Here is a 21,267-nt window from a genome sequence, read left to right on the forward strand (position 1 = left end):
TCAGTCCGGGGGTGAGCGTTCAGCTGGTATGGAGGGTTCAGCCAGGGGTTGGAGATTCATCCTGGGGCCGCGTCTCTGCCGGGCTGGGGGCTCAATCTGTCCTTTTATCTCAAGGAAAGCCTCAGTGTTTTTCATCCATTGGCCCCTGGGGTGAAGCAGTTTTTGGCTTTGAGGGGCTGTCCCAGCCCTGCCTCCCCACTAAACGCCGTAAAAGGGCCAGGCTTGCGACGACCTAAAGAACGCACCCCCAAACGCCCCCGTCGCCCCCTAGTGGGGAAGTCCCGCCCCCTGCGGAAGGGGAGGAGCCCCGATAGCCCCTCCCTTCTCCCTTCCCGACCCCCTCAACACGGCCACCCACCCGGAAGCCCCAGACCTCGCAAAGAGGAGACTGGAGGGCAGAAAACTCCTGCCCTCCCAGAGCTGCCGTCGGAAAACACCCTCTGACCTCCAGGATCCCCCGAGTCTGTGGTGGGAGGCCCATTTGGCCCGCCCCATCTTCACCATTTCAGCATAACAAAAAGCCGACATTTATTAAGACGCTTTTGGGGTGCTGGGTTCTGCGCTCAGGATTTCTGTAGACCGTATGTCATTCAAACCATGACGACTTGTGAAGAATCTGTTATCCTCCCCTTTTACAGGACAGGACACTTAGGCACAGAGAGGTTAAGTTACTTGCCTCGGGGCCACACAGCAAAGAAGTGGGGACTCCAACTCCTTCTTCTGCATGGCGCCTCCCCACAAGGAGTGCAGGACTGGAAGAAGGGGTTCCTCCCCACTCGCACTCCTGCACCCTCACCCCAGGCCCTGGGAGTCCCTGCCTCCAGGACAGTGCCCCGAAATGAGCACAAGGTAGGAGGAGCCCTCATCTCCCAGGAAACGGCCTTGCTCTGAGCCAGCTCAAAGTTCACGTTCAGGAGTAGCAAGCCGAGGCCAGGAGCGGGGCTGGGAGACAAGTGACTCCTATGGAGTCCTCGAAGCAGGCCTGGAAAACTCTCGGAAGAGCTTGCACGTGGGCAAGAGGAGGACCTGGCTTCTCCGATGAAATCCAAAGGGCAATAGAAATCGGAGGTGGGAGAAGAAATCAAAAGGGCCAAAAGCTGCCAGCGATGCAGACTGGGTAGAGATATGAGATAGTAGGGGGTCTCGGGGAGGTGGTTGCTCCTTGTGCCAGGGGTGTCCTCCAAGCTCAAGAAGAATCATCAGGTGGAGACCAAGCTTGGGAAGGGGCACAGGGCGACCAGGTAACACGCAGAGAGCCCTCCAAGAGGGACTTGGGGCAGGTCCTGAGTCCTCTGCACTCAAGGGCCACTTTCCCCTGAATCCCAGGTGGAGTCCTCTCACTGGCCCCAGGGCCGGGTCCTTGCTGATGCGGCATGGAGAAGGCACTGGGGCATCTCTGGATGGCTGCCTGGAGGAGGTGAGTGGGAAACCTTCACGAGGAGGAGCTTGCCATTGCTTCATGGTTCAGAGGCCCCTCTCTCCTCCAGTTCCACCCCCCAGTCGCCCTCTCCCTCCTTCTCCTCATTTCTCACAGTCTCCTCTTCCTTCCCTTTATTGCTGTGGAGAGAAGAAGGGCCCAGGTAACCCAAGTTAATAAGGACTTGGGTTCCGGGCTTCTTACAATGTTCACAGAACCTCTGAGTCCTGCAGGCACCCTTGTTGTTCCCATGGTACGGAAGGGGACGACGAGGCTCAGGCAGCTTAGGACACCCGCCCCGTTTGAACACGAAGGAAGTGCTTGAGCCCATAGTTGAGCTGCGTGAGCCAAAACCGATAAGGGGTTTCAAAACCGAGGGTGAGTGGACAGGCAGAGAGGTGGGGGATGGACCGACGGATGGGTGGATGGCTTAATGAGTGGCTGGGATGGACCGATGGATGTGCGGATGGGTGGTGGGAAGGTGGGTGGTTGGATGGATGGACAGATGGAGGATTGGATGCTGGAGGGAGGGAAGGAGAATGAAACGGAGGGAGACAGGGAGGGAGGGCTGATGCATGGATGGATGATGGACGGCTGGAGGGAGGAAGGGAAGGACAGGTGGGTAGATAAATGGATGGGGTTCGCGTGGGGGTGGTAAAGGCTTTACAGACCCCCTCCCCCCAAAAAGACTTTACAGACCCCCTCCCCCCCAAAAAGACTTTACAGACCCCAATTGAAACACATATTAGGGATGGGCTTCTCTGTGAGGAAGCCACCCTCATTTTGCAGGTCGGTAGTCAGGAGAGAAGAGAGTGAGGTTATGTGAGGCCCCCATGGATTCTGAATCAAAGAATTACCCCCTGGGGCTTCCCTGGTGGCGCAGTGGTTGAGAATCTGCCTGCCAATGCAGTGGACACGGGTTCGAGCCCGTGGGGAAGATCCCACATGCCGCGGAGCAACTAAGCCCCTGCGCTACAGCTACTGAGCCTGCGCGTCCGGAGCCTGTGCTCCGCAACAAGAGAGGCCGCGATAGTGAGAGGCCCGTGCACCGCGATGAAGAGTGGCCCCCGCTCACCGCAACTAGAGAAAGCCCTCGCACAGAAACGAAGAGCCAACACAGCCAAAAATAAATAAATAAACTTATTTTAAAAAAAAAAGAATTACCCCCTGGTCCTGCCCGGCCTCCTTGGAGGATGTTCGGAGAGGGGAGGGGCTGAGAGGGGGCCCGACACGGGGAGGGGCTTAGGGGGCGGGACTCAGAGAGGGGAGGGGCTTAGAGAGGAGAGATTTAGAGATTTCGGGAAGGAGGGGCTCAGAAAGAGGAGGACCTACCTGTCTCAGGGCTCGCTGCACCAGATGGCGTAGACCAAAGTGAGGACAAAGATGAGGAAGAGGGAGGCCAGCGCAGCCCCCAGCCCCACCAGCCACGGCTTCCTCTGGGCCACTGCGGGTGGGAGCAAGGCGGGGTCAGCAGCCTGGCCGCCAACTTGGGACTCTTTTCGCCACCGCACTCCCACTCCCTTCCGAGGCCTTACAGGGTTGGGCCTGAACCAGCCGCGGGACCAGAGCTGCGAGAAGGGAGAATTGGCCGGGGGTCGTCCAGAATCTATCCATCCTTCTCCGTCTGTCCTCTCCCCTGTCCAGCAGGTTCTGGGGTTGCCGCCCCAGCCAGAGGGGGAAGTGGCCTGCGCAGGGCACCCCAGGGCAGGATGTGGCCGGTGCCGCAGGAAGTCGGAGGTGGGGCCCCCTCACTGGGTTCCGGGCACCATGGGGAGGGGCTCAGGGTCCCAAGCGTCCCAGCCCCCGTCTCCCTGAGGCCCATCCTGACCCTGTCACTCCCCACGGCCAGGGACATGGGAGGGGAGGCTCAGGAAAGATGGGGAACTCATTTCCTGAGTGCCTGCTACGTGCCAGGTCTTGCAATGACTCTTGAGCTCCGGCACCTCCTTCAAGCTTCACACTCTGGCAGTCAGAACTCTTGTCCTCACGTTGCAGAAGAGGAGCCAAGTCGAGGCTCAGAGAGGTCAGGCCACTTCCCCTTGGCCACACAGCATCCCAAAAGAACATAGTTCTCCCAGCTAGGAACACCTCCTACCCCAACCCTCTCCCATCCTGGGACATGAACCTCCAACTTTGACCTTAGCCAGAGCCTGCACATGCCCCATCGTTTGGGCAGCCTGGGCTTCCATCCCAGCTCTGCCAGCAACAGCCAGGGAGAGCTGGGCCAGTGGCTTCCTTCTTTCTAAGTCTCAGTATTTTCAGCCGGAAAATGAGACTAATTGCAAACTGACCGAGACGGAGACCGTAAGGATGCTAGGCATTCAGTGGGAGCACCTATTAGGGAGATTATTCCACTTTTTAATTTATGGTTTTTCTGCCCCCTGGTGGACGATCCTGGGATGTTCTCAGACAGAAGCTCCCCGCCTTCTGGACTGGATCCTACCAACCGCAGCTACCTGCTCCACAAGGGAGCCCTAAATGCCAGCCTTTATCAAAGTGCTCATTAGGAAATGGTTAACATCCAGGGCAAGGTCCAGGGCCCGGAGAAAGTGAGGAGAGTGGGGAGGTTGGAAACAGGGAGGATCCCTTTCCAAGATCCCTTTCCCAGTTCTCACACGCGGGGGGCACCGCACCCTCCAAGACCCAGTTCCCAGAAATGGAGTCACGTGACCCAAAACCCTGGGTTGGTGCGGGGGAGCAAGGCTTTCCTAGGAGACGGCCCTCGGGGCTCAGGACAGCAGAATCGAGATTGCAAGGGGAGCGCTTAATCTGCCCAGGGTATCTGGGCACCGTGGAGTTTGGTTTCCCACCCTTGCCTGGGCGTTACCCCCAACCCCAAAAGCCGTCTCCTCAAGGGGAAACTAAGTCCCACGGGATGACAGTAGCCCTTCTGAAGGGCTCTTCCCCAAGAGGCAGTCCCTGGCTGATACCGGTCCTGAAGGTGAGTGGGAGGGAGGAGGGCTCTGGCAGATAGATATCAGGCAGAGGGCCAAGAAATCAGGCAATGGGTAGAAGCAGGTGAGGCCATGAAACTGCAGGGGTTGGGGTTTTCTCAGTAACCAGGAGTGCTCTCTAAATGCAAGGAGAATCACCAGGTGGTACAAATCATAACACATACAGACCACATAACGCACAAAGATCCCTTCTTGAGGGGGGAGGGGTGGTCCCAAGCCTCTTCATTCAGGACGCTGTACTCTCAACCCCAGATGGAGTCACTGCAGTGGCTTCAGCTTCAGGTCATTGCTTCTAGGGTGTGGAAGGGGCACCTCTGGGGGGCTGCCTGGAGGCAGCGGCTGAGGAGTTTTCACATGGCCGTGTTCTTGACTTGCTCCTGGTCTCTGAGCTCCTCTTTCTCCTCCAGCTCCAGCCCCAAGTTGCTCTCTCCTTCCTTCTTGGCCTTTTTCTCCTCCTCTTTCTTCCCCTTCTTTTCTTTACTGTAGGGACACAGAGGCCCCAGACCACAATAAGAAACAGAGTCACTCCCATTTAGCGAACACTTACCTGTACCAGGTCTTACGAGGAGCGCTTTACAGAAAGAATCTTTGTTGAATCTTCAAAACAGCCCTAACAAGGCAGCCTTGTTATTTCCATTTCACAAAGGCAGAAACTAAGGGTCAATTGTCCCATGGAAGGATGGGTGGATGGGAGGAAGGAAGGAAGGAAGGATGGATGGATGGGAGGATGGATGGATGGGTGGATGCATGGATGGATGGGTGGGCGGGTGGATGGGTGGAGGAGGAATGAATAAGGCAGGGAGGAAACTACAAATTAGGAGCACCTGTGGGATCTGGCCCCTCCAGCACATCCTGGGAGTAGGAATCACATTTTCTGGGCCTGAGCTGGGTCATAGACAAAGCACAGTCTGGCCCACGCCTGTCCCTCAGGCATCTTGGGCTCAGCTGAGAATCTCCCAGCCAGGATAGTGTCCTCCCAGCTCCTGAGCTCCTACTTCTGTCCCCAAGCCTTTGCCCAAATTAGGACCTTGCCCTGAAAGAGCCCCCAGCCCTGCCCGCATCCCTGAGCCAGGATCATGGGAGACGCTCAGCCCAGGAGAGTTACCCACACCAAATCACACACTTCTGCACAGTCCCTACACAATCCCACACCACGGTCTTGTTCGACAGGTATTTATTAAGTGCGTACTGTGTGCCAGGCCCTGTGCCAGGCCCTGGGGCCAGAGCCAGGACCAAAGCTAAGTTCTGTTCACTTACTGGAAGCCACTATCTAGTGTCGAGAAACCGGTAAATGACTAAGATAATTTCAGCTAATGATACATGCAAAGACAGATGCAGGGTTGTGGCGGAGAGAGTGTCAGGAAGGCTGGTGGTCAAGGTGGGCTTCTGTGAGGAAGAAACATCTGAGCAGGGACTGAAGGAGAGACAGAGCCAGCCAGAAGATATGACGAAAGGTGTACAAAGTAGAACCAACAGTAAGTGCAAAGGCCCTGGGGCAGGAACGTGCTTGAGGTGTTCAAGGACAGAAAGAGGTCATCCGTGCTCACCCACCCCTCCCCTCCTCGAGGAGGGGCCTCACGCAGACCCCCTGACACCCACACACATCTACACATGCTCACACGGCAGTACCTCAGGTCCACTTCCTCGTACAAGTGGGGATCCCTTCTGAATGCAGACCCCTCTTCATCCTCAGCTCTGCAGAAGAGATGGAGATGGAGAGATGAGGGTGGGTGAAGGGTGGGAAGTGGGGGCAGCCTCAGCCTCAGTCTCCCCCAGGCTGGGGGGACTCCAGGAAGCAAGAGAGGGGGCTGCATGGCTGTCCTGAGCTGTGGGAGCAGGGGGAGCAGGGAAATGGGGAGACAAGAAAGGGACCAGAGAGGGTCATGAGGTAGGAGGGGGTGCCCAGCGCTTTGGGGAGGAGATGGAGGGTGGGGAAAGGGGCTCCCACCTCTCTTTGGAGCACCAGATACGGTTGGCCAGCATGAGGATGAAGACGATGAACAGGAACCCCACGACAGCAGCCAGACCCACCAGCCATGGCTTCAGATGACGCCCTGAGGCTGTTAGGAGGCGGGGGCAGAGGAGACTCAGAAATGGGAAAGGTGGGGGGCCCCCGAAAGGACAGGGGGCGAAGGGTGCAGGGGATGCTCAGACAGAGGGGTCTTGGAAAGGGGCTGGGTTTCACAGGTGGTTTTGGTTTTGTTTTTTGACTGCGCCCGGCAGCATGCGGGATCTTAGTTCCCCCACCGGGGATCGAACCCGTGCCCCATGCCCCCTGCAGTGGAAGCACTGAGTCTTAACCACTGGACCGCCGGGGAAGTCCTTTTAAATTTTTCTTTCTTCTTTTTTTTTTTCAGCTGCGCCGCAGCTTTTGGGATCTTAGTTCCCTGACCAGGGATTGAACCCGCGTCCCAGGCAGTGAAAGCAGCAAGTCCTAACCACTGGACCGCCAGGGAGTTCCCTCAGAGGTAGGTTTTAGAGAAGGGGACGGAGCTCTGAGAGGAGGGGGTGCTCAGGGATGAGGTGGGAGGCCCAGAGGAAGTGGGGGAGTTAGGGAGGCTGCCTCCAAGAGGGGCCTGACCCCATTCCTCTTCTGCCTGCCCACTCCTCTCGGAGGCTTTGGTTTCTCATCAAAGGAGGAGATGGCGAGCCTGTGTCCAAGCCCATCCCCACGACCCATCCTCCCACCCCTGCCCCAGAGGTCGGAGCCCTACCCTGCTGGGCCTCCGCCGGCGACAGGAGCAGGGTGCAGAGCAGCAGGGTCTCCAGGGTCCCCATGGCACGGAGGATCCAGCCAGTCCAGGTACGGGAGTGCACAGTCCGGTCAGAGTCAGGGGAGACCCTGCCCAGCCCCTGATAAGGGGGCAGGCAGGTCTGGGGGCGGGGCAGGCCCAGACCAGAGGGCCCCTCCCTTTGCCCCACCTGGTTGGCATCCACCCCCTCTACCCCGCCTTCCAGGAGGGCAGACTCTGGACCTGGTGTAACGATTAACACGGGAGTCCGGCCCCTCAGCCCTGCACCCCACCCAGGACCGCCAGCCTCAGGGTCCCCCAGGCTCCCCGCCACAGGCACCGGGCTGAACTGGCCCTGAGCTTCCTTCCCGGCTCAGTGCTTTTTACACATCATTACGATTCTTTCTCTGCATGCACCATGAAATTTTGCCACCTGCGTTTTACAGAGACGCCAGGGGGCGCAGGAGCGTCAGGCCGGGCATAAGCAGCTAGAACTAGATGTAAACGCGGGTCTCTCCCACCACCAGCTTATACTGGCTCCTCTTGGGTCCCCGACCCCTGGGGACCCACAGCCAGCTCCAGGGGGAGCAAACGGGGCAAGAAGGGATGAGCCACCATCTACCTCCAAACCCAGTTGCTGCTGTGTGGCCAGAGAATGGGGCCCCTGGGATAGCTGATGACTCAGATTCCTGGCTCTCCTGCGTGTCAACCTTGATCCCCAGGTTGATTAGATAGGGGGCCCTGCCTGGACGAATGGGGACCCCACCCCAGCTGCCACGGGACAGCCACAGCCCAATCACATGGCAGGAAGGCTGGGATGGGGAGGCCTGGTCCTTCTCCAGGCCTGAGACCTCCGTTGGACGCCTGGGGGCTGGGAGAACACCAGCATTATTGCCCAGGCACGTACGGAGTGCCTGTGAATTCCTGGAGCCCCCTCCCTTCCTGAGGTCTGACCACGGTCGCTGTGCAGGAGGGCCACTCAGTGGAGCCCAGGACAAGCCCAGTTCGACCAGCCAGGCAGGCACAGGTGAAGCTCCTACTGTGTGCCCCAGCCCGTGCAAAACTCAGGAGTGAAGGAAGCCCTCAGGCTAGTTAGGAAGTCAGGACCCCCAGAGACGGACCCATCCAGCTGCCGAACCAGGAATGAGGTGAGAGGCGGGAGCTGAGAAGATTCAGAGGTGGAGGAGCCCAGAGGAGCAGGCTTCTGCTTTCCGAGGCAGGTCGCTGGGCCAGCCTCTTTTCGCAAAACGTTCTCTCTACTCCGACCGAGTCACTTCTGGGCTGTGTGCCTCTGTTTTCCCATCTGATAAATGGGTGCAATAAATCGTACCTCGGAGGATTTAACGAGATAATGTTAATACAAGGAAAGGGGTTGCTTAGCATACGATAGCAGGCACATTCGAAGCTCTAGCTAAGGGTTGGCCACTATTATTGTTGTTATTATTAATCTTCTTAGTGTTTTTTGGTTTACAGGTTGCCAAGGGCTTGGTGGAGGCCAGGTGGAGTTAGGCTCTGGGACTATGGGGGAAACCAGAGTGTGGAAATAAATCAGTGTCCAGGGCTTCCCTGGTGGCACAGTGATCAAGAATCCGCCTGCCCATGCAGAGGACATGGGTTCGAGCCCTGGTCCGGGAAGATCCCACATGCCACGGAGCAACTGAGCCCATGCACCACAACTACTGAGCCTGCACTCTAGAGCCCGCGAGCCACAACTACTGAGCCCACATGCCTAGAGCCCGTGCTCCACAACAGGAGAAGCCACCGCAATGAGAAGAAGCCCGCGCACCGCAACGAAGAGTAGCCCCCACTCTCCGCAACTAGAGAAAGCCCGCGCACAGCAATGAAGACCCAACACAGCCAAAAATAAATTAAAAATAAAATTAATTAATTAAAAAAAAAATCAGTGTCCAGACACTGGAGTCCACCAGCCAAGAAAGAGAATGTTCTCTGTCAAGACAGCACAGATCAAAGGTGAAAGGGCTCTGATGGGCACAAGTCTGGTTTATACAACCGCCAAAGGGGCTGGAACCGGCTCCCGGGCTGGAGGGCAGGGCCTGGCTCAGCCCAGCTTCCAGAAGGAGCTTCGGGCTGGTGGGTCTTTGAAGGCGATGGAGGGGCGGTGGCAGGGCCGGCCTGGGGCTTCTGCGGGGGCCCCCTCGCCACCCTGAGCGGTGTCCTCGTCAACCCGCCAGGCCAGCGCCAGCTGCAGGTCCAGCTCCTCCAGATTTTCGTCCTCGGGGCTCTCGGGCAGCTCCCGGGGGCCATCCTCCTGGTCCGGCTTCGGGCCGAATGCCCAGTCTGAGGCAGGAGGCTGGTGAGGAGCATCCCTAGGCCCGGCCACCCTCTGTCCCCTCCCTGGCAAGGAGAGGCCCTCGGACACCCCCCCACTAAGTGGCCCAGCACTAGCCCAAGCCAGGCTCGTAGTGGGTAGTGGCTCACCGGCCAGGTCGTGGGCGAGGTCCTTGATGAGATGCCCGACAATGGCGTAGGCTACGGCCACCACCACGAACGCAGCCAGAAGCAGGTACAGCGCGTACCTGGGGAGGCGGATGGTGTCCAGCGGCGGTGGGCGGTACTCCTCGTAGAGTGGCGAGGCCGGGCTCCAGCCCTCCATCCCCTCCTCGAGTGCCAGCGCTGGCATGGCAGCCACCTGGAGCAGGGGCAGCCCGGTGGTGACCCGCCAGGCGGAAGTATTAAGGAGCTTTTGGGTAAGAGGATTTGGGGCTCCCCCACGGCCTCCATCTGCCTGCATGGATCACGTTGCAAATCACTTCCGCCCACTGGCCCCCCTCCCTCGCTCAGCTCCAACCACGCCAGGTGCTACCCTGCACGTCCATCCCCACCTCAGGGCCTTTGCACAGGATGTCCCTGCTCTCGTGGAGCTGACGTTCAAGATGGAGAGATAGACTCTGAGAAATGCATAACCTCAGAGTAAATGATATATCGTGTTAAAAAGCAAAGAGTGGTTTGAGGGTACTGTGGGGGGAGACCATGGTCTAATAGAGCAGCCTCTCACAATAGAGCAGCCAAGGCCATGGTCAGATGACATTTCAGCAGAGACCCAGAGAAGGAAGGGAACCGGGCATGGGAGTACCAAAAGCAAGAGCTTTCCAGGCAGAGGAAACATTCGGTGCAAAGGCCCTGGGGCAGGACCTTCCTGGGCTTGTTAGACGGGACCTGACTCAGGTGCTCACGGGCGCCCTCCGGTGGCTTCTCTGGGGAAGACAGACTATGGGCTGAGGATGGGAGCCAGGGATGGGGAGGAGGGATTGAGCTGCTCCAGGTGGGCAATAATGATGCTGGACCAGGTGGAGGCAGAGGCTTGGCGGGGGTGGGGGGTGGGGCAATGGGCAGAGCTGGGGTAGATCTTAAACTGGTCAAACCCCAATGTTTGCAGGCTGAGCACCTGAAATGATGGAGTTTCCATTTCCTGTGGGAGGAGCCACTTTGGGAGGTAACATGAGGAATTCTCAGGACAGGCTAAGTTTGGGATGCCTCAGCAATATCTAAGTGGAGATGTCCAAACTGGACCCCGAGCCAAGAGCTCAGAGGAGGCCCCGGGCTGGAGTCAGGACAGTGGGCGTCATTGGGACATAGATGGGGTTCGAGCCCCAAGAGTGGATGAGACCGCCCGGGCGGGGGTGTGGGTGGGGCCGGAGGACTCAGCCCTGGGCCCAGAGGCGGAGTCCCTGAGAATTTCCCAGGAGCAGGGTGGCTGGCCGGGTCAGAGGCTGCTGAGAGGGGGAGGGCGCAGACTGAGATGTGACCACCGTATTTGGACACTGGGAGGTCACCTGTGGGCAAGGACGGTTCTGGGGACAGGAGGGGCGGTCCTAGTTGGTGCAGGTTTGAAAGAGCTGCAAGTCATGGAGTCAGGAAGGGCTGTGGGTGGTGGTGGTTCATGTTTTTAAGAAATTACAGCTTGAAGGGGGGAAAATGGCGGAGGGGGTGGTGGTGGGATGCATTGGGAGATTGGGATTGACATATATACACTAATATGTATAAAATAGATAACTAAAAAGAACCTGCTGTATAAAAAATAAATAAAATAAAATTCAAAAAAGAAAAGAAATTACAGCCTATCTATGCTGACGGGCAAAGAGGGAAAACTGGAGAAGGGAGAAAGGCTGAAGCGATGGCCGAGTTGGCGAGAGGGGCTGGGGGCCAGGGGATAAATGGGGGAGGGGGCCCGCAGCTAGCGCCCGAGGGTGACGCTGTGAGATAACAAGAGATCTGTTTGGTCTTCGTCCTGGTTCCTGGCTTGGAGCTCCCAGGACCGTGTAATTTCCTGAGTGATGGGGGAGAGGGGAGCCTCCTTTGTGGTTCATAATCAGCCCCTTTCCACCACGCCTGCGTGTATGCTAATGAGGGCAGGGGCGTGGCAGCTTCGGGATGGGGGCTGGTGGCCAGGGGAACTGACCCTGGGATTAGAGGGATGGAACTTTCAGCCCCAACCCTCAGGGAGAGGAGAGGGGCTGGGGACTGAGATTATTGCCAATGGCCAGTGATTTGCCAAATCATGCCCACGTGATGGAACCTCCATAAAAACCCTACAGGAAGGGGCTTGGAGAGCTTCCGAGCAGGTTAAAAGCATCCACCCCAAACTCCACGGGGACAGAAGCTCCTGTGTTTCCGACCCTTCAGACCTTGTGCCTCTTCATCTGGCTGTTCATTTGCCTCGTTTATGATAAACAGGTTAAGTAAAGTGCTTTCCTGATTCTGTGAGCCATTCTTCAAATGTGAAGAGGGGGTGGTGGGAACCCCAATTCATAACCAGTCAGAAGTATGGGAGGTCCAGACTTGGGACCTGCATCTGAAGTGGGGGCAGTCCTGCAGGACTGAACCCTGAACCTGGAGGGTCTGCACTGATTCAGGGTAGATAGTGTCAGAGAACTGAATTGAATTGCGGGACGCCCAGCTGACATCCATGGAGAAACAGAGAATTGCTTGGTGTGGAAAATGCATCACATGTAAAATTAGGTTCTCTTGTTAACACCCATTTTATAGAGCGGTAAATGGGCTGCTTGAGACTGCATGAGGAGGCAGTAAGGGAGGTAGGTAGGTTGGGCCCAGACTCTTTGTCATACCACTAAACCCCTTCCCCTATGCCCCCAATAGGAGTAGGTGAGGATGAGGTTTGGAGAGGGCCAGGATGCAGGGCTGTTCCCCCTCAACCCCTTTGGGGGGGTCTGGCTGGGCAGATTTTACCCCTGGGAACTGATGTGAAACAGGGCCACAGGCTCGTGTCGGTCACAGTGTCTGGGGCAGGGCAGATCCCAGAGCTGAGCTCTCCAAACGCCCTGGCCCCCCACACTTAGGATATGTTCCTTTAGAGCAGCCAACCCTCACCCCAGAGGCCCCCCAACACACTCTGACAGTCATCACTTGGCAAAAATAATTTAATAGTCCATTTGGGGAATGTCCTGGGACCTGCTTGTCCCTCCCTGAGCTCCAGCCCAGGCCACCCCACCCAGGGACCACCTGCCCACCCCAAGGACAGCTCTCTGACGCCCCCAGACCCTGCCCAGGCCCGACGGGGACGGGTTTGCCCATAGCACCTTTCCCTGCACCCCCCTCATTCCTAGAGAAGCTGGGCCACAGCACCCCAATCCCCCAGAGCACAGCCCTGTCCCTGGACCCCCTAGATACCCCTCCCACGCCAACACTGCAGCCCTGCACTCAGAGTGGCAGAGAAGAGACTTCAGCCTGGCCCCGGGGAGCCTGCAGTCCACCCAGGGGTTCAAGATGCGAAAGCGGCTGGGAGGCAGGGAAGCGAGATGCAATTCATTCCAACATGGTTTATGGGCAGAGTCCTCGAGGGAGACAGCTGGGCACGGCCCTATAAGGGGGGTGGGTGCAGGTGCTCCAGCCCGTCTGCGTACTGGAAGGCCGACCCTGTCTCATACTCATACATGTCCAGGGCCACCTCGCAGCTCTCCCGCACCACACGCTTGGGGTCTGCCGCGTGGGCCCGCAGGGCGTCCAGGCAGGCGGGCCGGGCGATGGCCCCTAGGGCCTCCGCGCACTCGTGCCGCACCATGGGGTTCTCGGCGGGTCGCGCCAGGGCCGCCGCCAGCTGGGGCACGGCCGCTTCGTGCTGCAGCTGGCCCAGGACATAGCCGATCTCGTGGCGGAAGAGGGCACTGCCGCACTGCAGGCCTGCGGGAGAGAGAGTTGCGGGCTGGGGGAGCCATCGGGACAGGAAGGGACCTGGGGCGGGGCAGCCTGGGGACAGAAGTGTCCAAGAGGGGTGGAAAGGGTTCCCGTCGAGGACACCCCGCCCTGGTGCTCAGCGCTGCCCAGAGGGAGGGCCCGGAGACACGGGGCAGGAGAAGCAACGAGGGGCCAGCCAGGCACTGGGAACTCCGCCCTCCCTCTGGCCGGACCGGGCGTGGCGTCCTCCTTCCCAGGCCCAGCGTCCCTCCCCGCCTCTCCCTGGACTTCTGTACTCTGCGTTGTCCTCACACCAGCCAGTGCTATTTGCAGGCATGTTGTGCATTTGTGCTTCTGGGTTGCTTCCCACACGACTCCACACACGATAGAGTCTTATCAGTGACACTGGGAGTCCCGGGCCTTTCACCCCACCACAGTCAGACAGGCCACGCTTCTCCTGATGGGGACCCGCGGCCGGACCTGGGAGCTACCTGCCTGCAATCAGATGCCACTTTTCAGGCAGAGCTGGTTTGAAGCAGGCCCGCCAGACTGTGCGGCCCCTGCTCCGAGCATTATCCAGGACAAACCCACCACCCACCCACTCTGTGCTCCCACCCGGCATCCCCTGGATCCTGGGTCATGGTGATGGCCGGACATCTCCTCTGCCAGACAGGAAGCTCCAGGAGGGCAGAGGGGGGCTCTGAGTGCTCTGTGGACCAGAAGCAGACCACCTCAGGCAATGGGGGGCGGTGCCAAGGGACCCCAGGATTCCCCAAGTCCCCCCCTCCTTTTCAGGTGGGGGAACCACAGCCCCGCAGACTTGCACGGGGCTCCCTGCAGAGCTGGGATGAAAATGACACAAGAAATGATGACAGGGCCTCTGGGGAATTCCCTGGTGGGCCAGCGGTTAAGACTCTGCGCTTCCAATGCAGGGGGCGCAGGTTCGATCCCTAGTCGGGAAACTAATATCCCGCATGCCTCGCGTGGCCAAAAAAATTTAAAAAACAGGGCCTCTGGGGATCAAATCCCAACTGCTGCTCGGACCACTGTGTGATCTTGGGCAAGTATCTGTGCCTCTCTGGGCCTAGGCTTCCTCCACAGAGAAGCAGGGGTAATAAGAGGAGTACCTGCCCCAGGATGCAAGTGCCCTGGGACGCTGGGCTGCCCCGTATGACAGATGTGGCCACTGGGCCTCCCCAAGCGGCCCCGACCCTGCCCCCCGGGGCCCCTCCTCACCCTCGGCCAGCGCCAGGGCAGCCTCCTCCCCGCCAGCATCACGCAGGGCGAACATGGCTCGGTATCGGTCGAAGAGCGGCCGGGCCTCATCCAGCAGCGCCACCCGCAGCCGCCCCACGTCGCGCTCCTCAGCGGATGGGGCCGGATCCACGGAAAGGTAGGGCCCCTGAGCCACCGGCTCCCCGCTGTGCTGCTGCAGCCACTCCAGCCGCCGGACGGCCAGCTGGCACGTCTCTGCCACCTGCGGGGACAGGGAGGTGGATGTGCCGGGCCCTCCCCCAGCCCCCAGGGCTCCCGGTTTAGCAGGGGTGGAGCCAACAGACACAGGACCAACTGATCTTTCCAGACTGGAGACAAACCAGCAGGGGCTGCTGTGACTAGAGAGTGACCAGGGGCAGAGGGCCAGGAGGGGCTCGCTTGAAGGTGACATCAGAACCAGTGAGAGAGGCGTCAGGTGGAATCAGCCAGTGCAAAGGCCCCAAGGCAGGACGTGCCGGACCCGTCAGGGAAGAGCCAACAACAGAGGTGACCTGAGGTGGCCGGGCCAGACTACTTGGGGCCTGCGGGCTTGGGATTTTGTCCTAAAGGTGATGACAAACCGTGAGTGGGGCAGTGGTCCTCTCTCGGCATCCCTGGGCCGGGTGGCTACCCTGGCAACCAGGCACAGGGTCTGAGGCCGCTTCCTGGGCCCGAAGCACGGAGGGGGGTGGGGGAGGGGCTGCGTTACCTCGATGACAGGGTCGGTGGAGTACTGCTTCAGGATCTCCAGCACCTCTGGGTCCCCAATGGCTCCCAGGGCCTCCCCTGAGAATGGGGCAGAGGGCTCATGTTGATTGGCTGGGAAACACCCTGAATGCCTCGGCGGGTGGAGAGGCGGCGGGTGGAGAGGCGCTAACCAGCACCAACGCCTCCTCCGTGATGCCCCTCCCCATCGCTCTGCCTGTATCCTGCGGGCCGCTCCAGCCACTGAGGTTTGGAGCTGGAGCTGGTCCAGCCCTGAAGCTGTGCCAGTTAGAGTCCCTTCCCCAGAAATCAGGCTTTGCTGGAACCAGACTCAGACCCCGCCCCGGCCCGCACTCCCAGAGCTCACAGCCTAGAGGGGAGACACAGACAAGCGTGTCATTACAACTTGGGGACACGGGTGGCAAGGAGCCAAGAACAGTTGGCTGAGTCGAGCCCATCAAGGGGAGCCCTGAAAACCTGGTGGAGGTTTTTAAGTTGTACTGTGGGCAAGGAGGGTCAGCAGACCAGCACCATCCTGCCTCAGGGCCTTTGCAAAGGCCGTGCCCGCTACCTGGAGCACCTTTCCCCAGACATCTACCTAGATAACTCCCTTACTCCACTTAGGTCTTTTAATTGGTAACCACCAATTAAAAATGGCAACACCGGACTTCCCTTGTGGTCCAGTGGTTAAGACTCTGTGTGTCAAATGCAGGAGGTACGGGTTTGATCCCTAGTCGGGGAACTGGGATCCCACATGCCCCGTGGCGAGGCCAAAAAAAAAAAGGCAACACCTCCAGCACCCCCATCCCGCCCATGGCTTTATTTTCCTCCTTAGCACTTACATAAGTGTTTCCACCATAACATGATTGGGTGTTCTACAAAATCACACACTCAAACTAACAGCACTTATGGGACAAGAGAGGTTTGGGGTCGAACATTCTCTGTAAGGAGAGCTCCAACAGCATCAGCGATTGGGATCTTGAGCGGTCCCCAGGGCAGCCTGGCATAGCTGGAGATCATCATGGGGAATATTAAAAAGGCCCCAAAACAATCAAATGGAGACAATTCCCCCTGCTGGCTATGAGCTCACTGGATACATCAATACAAACACAGCCCCGGCTGCACAGACCCGCCAAGGATGTTGCTAGTCCAACTTGTTTGCCGTCGGAGTCCCTTGTGAGAACAGGGCCTGGCCCACAGCAGGCAGTCCATAAATACGTCCGGTGAACGAACTGAATGAGTGACCTCAGGGGTTGACCATCCATGGCCACCATCCAGAGACACCATATGTCTTTGTATGAACGAAGAATGGTTTTTCCATTTTTAAATCGTTTTTGAAAAATCAAAAGGGGACTTCCCTGGTGGTGCAGTGGTTAAGAATCTGCCTACCAATGCAGGGGACAAGGTTCGATCCCTGGTCTGGGAAGATCCCACATGCCACAGAGCAACTAAGCCCGTGAGCCGTTTAAAAAGAAAAAAAAAGAAGAAAGAAAAAATTCAAAAGGATCACATTTTATGACGCGTAAAAGTGATGTGAGATTCAAATCTCAGGGCCCATAAAGTTGGACTGGCTGGCGGCCACACGCCCATCTGTTGACTGGGGTTCAGGGTGGCTCTTATGCTGCAGCGGCAGAGTTGAGACCAGGGACAGAGATCGTGGGAGGATGCTTATCGCCCACCCCTTCCAGAGCCAGCCTGGTATAGCCCGCACCCTCACCGCCACTCACCTGCCTCGTGGCGCACCATGGGCTCCTGGCGGGTGTCACGAAGCACGTCCACCAGCACGGGGATGGCCCGTGAGTCCTGCATCTGACCCAGGCAGTAGGCCAGCTCATGCTTGAGCAGGGCCGAGTCGTCGCTGAAGGCCCGGCTGATCCAGGAGATGGCTGCTGGACCCCCGAGCCCGCGCAGTGTGAACAACGCCCGGAAGCGGGCCTGCAGGGGCTTCTGGGGGTCCACCAGCATCTGCCCCAACCCCTCCAACTCCTGCTCCGTCACCATGGTGCTGCCGCTGGGCTTGGGCTAAACAAGGGGACTCGTGGGCTCGAGAACCTGCAGCAGAAAAACAAGAGGCCAGGTGAGAGACACCCTTCACCGCTCGCTGACTTGTGCGTTTCAGCGTTAGGACCTCGGGGGTGGGGGTGGTTTCCTAACTGCTGACCAGCCTGGCCATCTGGGTTCAAAGCCTGGCTCCGACCCTGCCTACTTGCTGTGTGGCCTTCCCTAAGGTACTTTCCCTCTCTGAGCCTCTGGCCTATACAAGAAGTTCCCTACATACAAACGAGTTCCCGTTCTGAGAGCATTTCTGTAAGTCCAATTTGTTCATAAGTCCAACAAAGTTAGCCTAGGTACCCAACAAACATAATCGGCTATAGAGTACTGTAATAGGTTTATAATACTTTTCACACAGATAATACACACACACACAAAAACCAAAAGAATAAAGGACATTGAGAAGTTTCCCTATCTCCTCCATCATTTTTCCACGCTTCTTTGGTATTATCGCAGATTTCACATGTCCATGATCTTGTCCTTCTTCTTTAGAATTGTTCTGATGGCTGAACGATTCATGTTACAAGAACGAGTGACGTCTACCATCTTTTCGCCTGGCCCCAGTCTCTCAATTATTGTCACTTTTGTTTCCAGCGTTATTGGTTGGCGGTTCTTAGCAGTACCAGCTACATCACCGCTGCTTTTACGCTTGCTTCCGGACATCCTGGGCTTGAAATAAAGATACTGTACTACTGTACTCTATACAGTACTGTAAAGTACACAAAAGCACAACCACTTGTAGAGCCAGGCTCCCGAGTCAAGCTCTAAACCACAAACGCCATGTTGAATAGATGGATTAAGATTCAAGGACACAGCTGAGGCTGGGCTCCATCCTCCAGACCAATGACATGCTCCGTGAACCTGACAAGCAGGCTGTAGCTCCCAGAGGCGTAAGTAGGGTTGAGCAGGCATAATGGGGGAAGTGCAGCTGCCTGCGCACAGGTGACCATCAAAGGAGGTGACATGCAAAAGAGTGAAGCCAGGGGTGAGCAAGCTGGCAAGGCATTATGGACCATGGAGACCCAACTCCTTCTTCTACACAGATGAGCTGTGACCTGTCTGGGGTCACAGAGCAAGTCAAGTGCTGACAGCGCCCAGGACTCATGAATCCCGGTCTGTGCAGGGCCTCCCTCAAGACACAAAGGAGAGACACACACTATTTTGTTCACTGTTGTAACCCCAAGGCCCAGCACAGTGTCTGTCGCTATGGCAGCAGGCACTCAATAAGTATTGTTGAATGAATTGGGCACCCACTGCCTGCCAGGCACGGTACTGAGTGGTTTATACACAGTATAAATCTGTATCATCTGTAAAATAGGCGTAAAGGGCACATGGACATCACAGAGTTGCTGTCAATGGAATGATGCTCATAGAGCACTTAGTACCCACTGCTGGTACTTAGTAGGCACTTGATAAGCCAGAGCTGGTAATAAATATTTCCACAGGGAGGGCCTTCCCTGGTGGCGCAGTGGTTAAGAATCCACCTACCAATGCAGGGGACACGGGTTCGAGCCGTGGTCCGGGAAGATCCCACATGACGCGGAGCAACTAAGTCCGTGCGCCATAACTACTGAGCCCGCTCTCTAGAGTTCGCGGAACACAACTACTGAGCCCGCGTGCCACAACTACTGAAGCCCACGCGCCTAGAACCTGTTCTCCTCAACAAGAGAAGCCACCGCAGTGAGAAGCCTGCACACCGCGACAAAGAGCAGCCCCCGCTCGCCGCAATTAAAGGAAACCTGCGCGCAGCGACGAAGACCCAACGCAGCCAAAAATAAATAAATTTATTTTTTAAAAAATCTCCACAGGGAGCCCAACACCCACCTCTATACTCAGGAGGACAAGTAAGGGGGTACATCTGGAAGCCCGCTACCCATATATTAGGCCCATTTTTCAGTGGGAAGGGGGACAGGGGTATGGACATGGGGTTGAGGGGATCAGCCCCCAACCAAGGCAGAATCTGGGAATCCGCCCCCTTGAGGATTTTCTAAACCAAGAATTCCCAAGAAAAGGATCCCCGATAGGGCTTCCCTGGTGGCGCAGTGGTTGAGAGTCCGCCTGCCGATGCAGGGGACACGGGTTCGTGCCCCGGTCCGGGAAGATCCCACGTACCGCGGAGCGGCTGGTCCCGTGAGCCATGGCCGCTGAGCCTGCGCGTCCGGAGCCTGTGCTCCGCAACGGGAGAGGCCACAACAGTGAGAGGCCCGCGTACCGCAAAAAAAAAAAAAAAAGATCTCCGATAACTAGACCCGCCCCTCAGAGAGGGGTCGCCCCGACACGGCAAACCTCGGGGCTGCCGGCAGGATCCCCCAGCGACGACCAGCTCCCCAACGCTCCTTGGAAGAGACTCCCAGGAACTGGGTGTCTCTTCCTCTGTTTATGTGGATCCCCCAGTACTGGATCCCTCACAGGTTGGTTCTCCCAGAACCCCAAGAAAGGGGTTGCCCAACATGGGACCCCCGCCCCACGTGCTGACTCTTTAGTGAAGAGATCCCGGGAGACCGAGTGTCCAGAATTCATGGGGAAGAGCTGCCGGGACCTGTCAGAAGGAAGCCCTTCGATCCCCCCAGCCAAAGAATCCCAGAGCCGGGACCCCCAACGAGGCGTCCTCCACGTTTCCCCCGCCGCCGGAACGCCCCAGCGAGCTCCCGGATCAGAGGACCTACCGGACCGGCCTGCTCCCGCCACTGCCAGCACCCGCGACGCTCCTACAGCGCTCTGGGGGCCGCCATCTTGCCCACGTGACAGAGCCGGACGGTACCAACGCAGCACCGAGGGGGAAATGTAGTCAAAGGCTCCGCAGCGTGAGGAGGCCCGGAAGCGCGAGTTAGCACCGGTGCCATAGCTCACAATCACACATCAGGCGGAGTCTATGGCATTCCTCAGGGAAAGGGAAGGGCAACTTCCATCCTTTCCCTGTAAGAGATTTTCTCCGGCCTCCCCAGCCGGTACGACGAGTGGAAATGGTTTGTGCCGATTCAGCCCGGAGGTGGGGCCGCCTAGCGATACAGCTTGCGTAGTGTCCCTGGGGCGCGGTAAGTTTTCAGGGGCGCGGCCAATGGACTCGCGTGGCTAGACGCGAGATTGGTAGGGATGAAAACAAGGACTTGATCCAGTCGTTCATTTATTCATTCATTTAACACATAGTTTATGGGCGCTGAGGACAAGACGGCCTGCAGCCCTTACCCTTATCAACCTCGCAGTCTGGTTGTCTGAAGGAGACAAACAGTAATAGGATAAGTAAAAATACATATTAGGTGGTGACAGGCTAAGGAGGAAACAATAATCACGTTGGTGCGTGTATGGGGTGGGCGGTTTTAGGAAGGACTTGGCTTTACTCTGACAAAATGAGAAACCACTGGAGTGTCGTAATCAGGAAAATGGCATACTCTGACTGTTAACAGGATCATTCAGGCTGGTGAGTAGAAAACAGACAGGAGGGACGGTGAAGGGAGAGAGAAGTATTCAGATTCTGGATTAATTCTGAAGGTGGAGCAAACAGGATTTGTGGCGGGAATGGACATGGCATTTGGAAGAAAGAGTTATGTTAAGGCTAAGTACAAGGTTTTTGACACGTAGGAAGGATGGAGCAACCATGAACCGTTAGCCTCCCCATCCTAGACATCCAGGGTCCTGTTAACTCTGCCTCTGAAATAGAGTCGGAATTCAGGTACTTTGCTCATCTACCGCCCCCATGAAGGTCCAAGCCACCACTGGCTGCCACCAGCCAGAGAAAAGAGAGCTTGTAAGTGATTGTGTCAAAAGAATATAGCGGGCGCTTCCCTGGTGGCGCAGTGGTTGAGAGTCCGCCTGCCGATGCAGGGGACATGTGTTCATGCCCCGGTCCGGGAAGATCCCACATGCCGCGGAGCGTCTGGGCCCGTGAGCCATGGCCGCTGGGCCTGCGCGTCCGGAGCCTGTGCTCCGCAGCGGGAGAGGAAAAAAAAAAAAAGAATATAGCGGTTCCTCAAAGAGTTAAACATAGAACAACCATATGATC

At 57.5% G+C, this 21,267-nt stretch overlaps 2 protein-coding genes and 1 pseudogene across 3 annotated transcripts; all 3 read right to left on the reverse strand.

Moving 5' to 3' along the window:
• Positions 1-503: 503 nt before the first annotated feature.
• Positions 504-3,440, reverse strand: LOC113608754 (small integral membrane protein 24-like; annotated as a pseudogene).
• Positions 3,441-4,721: 1,281 nt separating this feature from the next.
• On the reverse strand, positions 4,722-7,149 carry LOC113608971 (small integral membrane protein 24-like). The gene is made up of 4 exons (XM_027086026.1): positions 7,086-7,149; positions 6,320-6,425; positions 6,001-6,066; positions 4,722-4,851 (listed from the first exon to the last, which is right to left on the reverse strand). Exons 1-4 carry the CDS (start codon positions 7,147-7,149, stop codon positions 4,722-4,724), a joined length of 366 nt encoding a protein of 121 aa, XP_026941827.1.
• A 5,335-nt stretch (positions 7,150-12,484) lies between these two features.
• On the reverse strand, positions 12,485-20,196 carry DOHH (deoxyhypusine hydroxylase). 2 transcript variants are annotated; one of them, XM_027085564.1, is made up of 5 exons: positions 19,934-20,196; positions 16,943-17,267; positions 15,220-15,296; positions 14,484-14,733; positions 12,485-13,262 (listed from the first exon to the last, which is right to left on the reverse strand). In XM_027085564.1, exons 2-5 carry the CDS (start codon positions 17,214-17,216, stop codon positions 12,943-12,945), a joined length of 921 nt encoding a protein of 306 aa, XP_026941365.1. In that variant the 5' UTR covers positions 17,217-17,267; positions 19,934-20,196; the 3' UTR covers positions 12,485-12,942. The 2 variants fall into 2 exon arrangements, with proteins under 2 accessions (XP_026941365.1, XP_026941366.1); XM_027085565.1 differs by having other exon boundaries at positions 14,493-14,733; positions 19,934-20,193.
• Positions 20,197-21,267: the final 1,071 nt, after the last annotated feature.

Source organism: Aethalodelphis obliquidens, unplaced genomic scaffold, assembly GCF_003676395.1.
Source record: "Aethalodelphis obliquidens isolate GAN/ISIS:26980383/991018 unplaced genomic scaffold, ASM367639v1 scaffold53, whole genome shotgun sequence".
NCBI classification, from domain to species: Eukaryota; Metazoa; Chordata; class Mammalia; order Artiodactyla; family Delphinidae; genus Aethalodelphis; species Aethalodelphis obliquidens.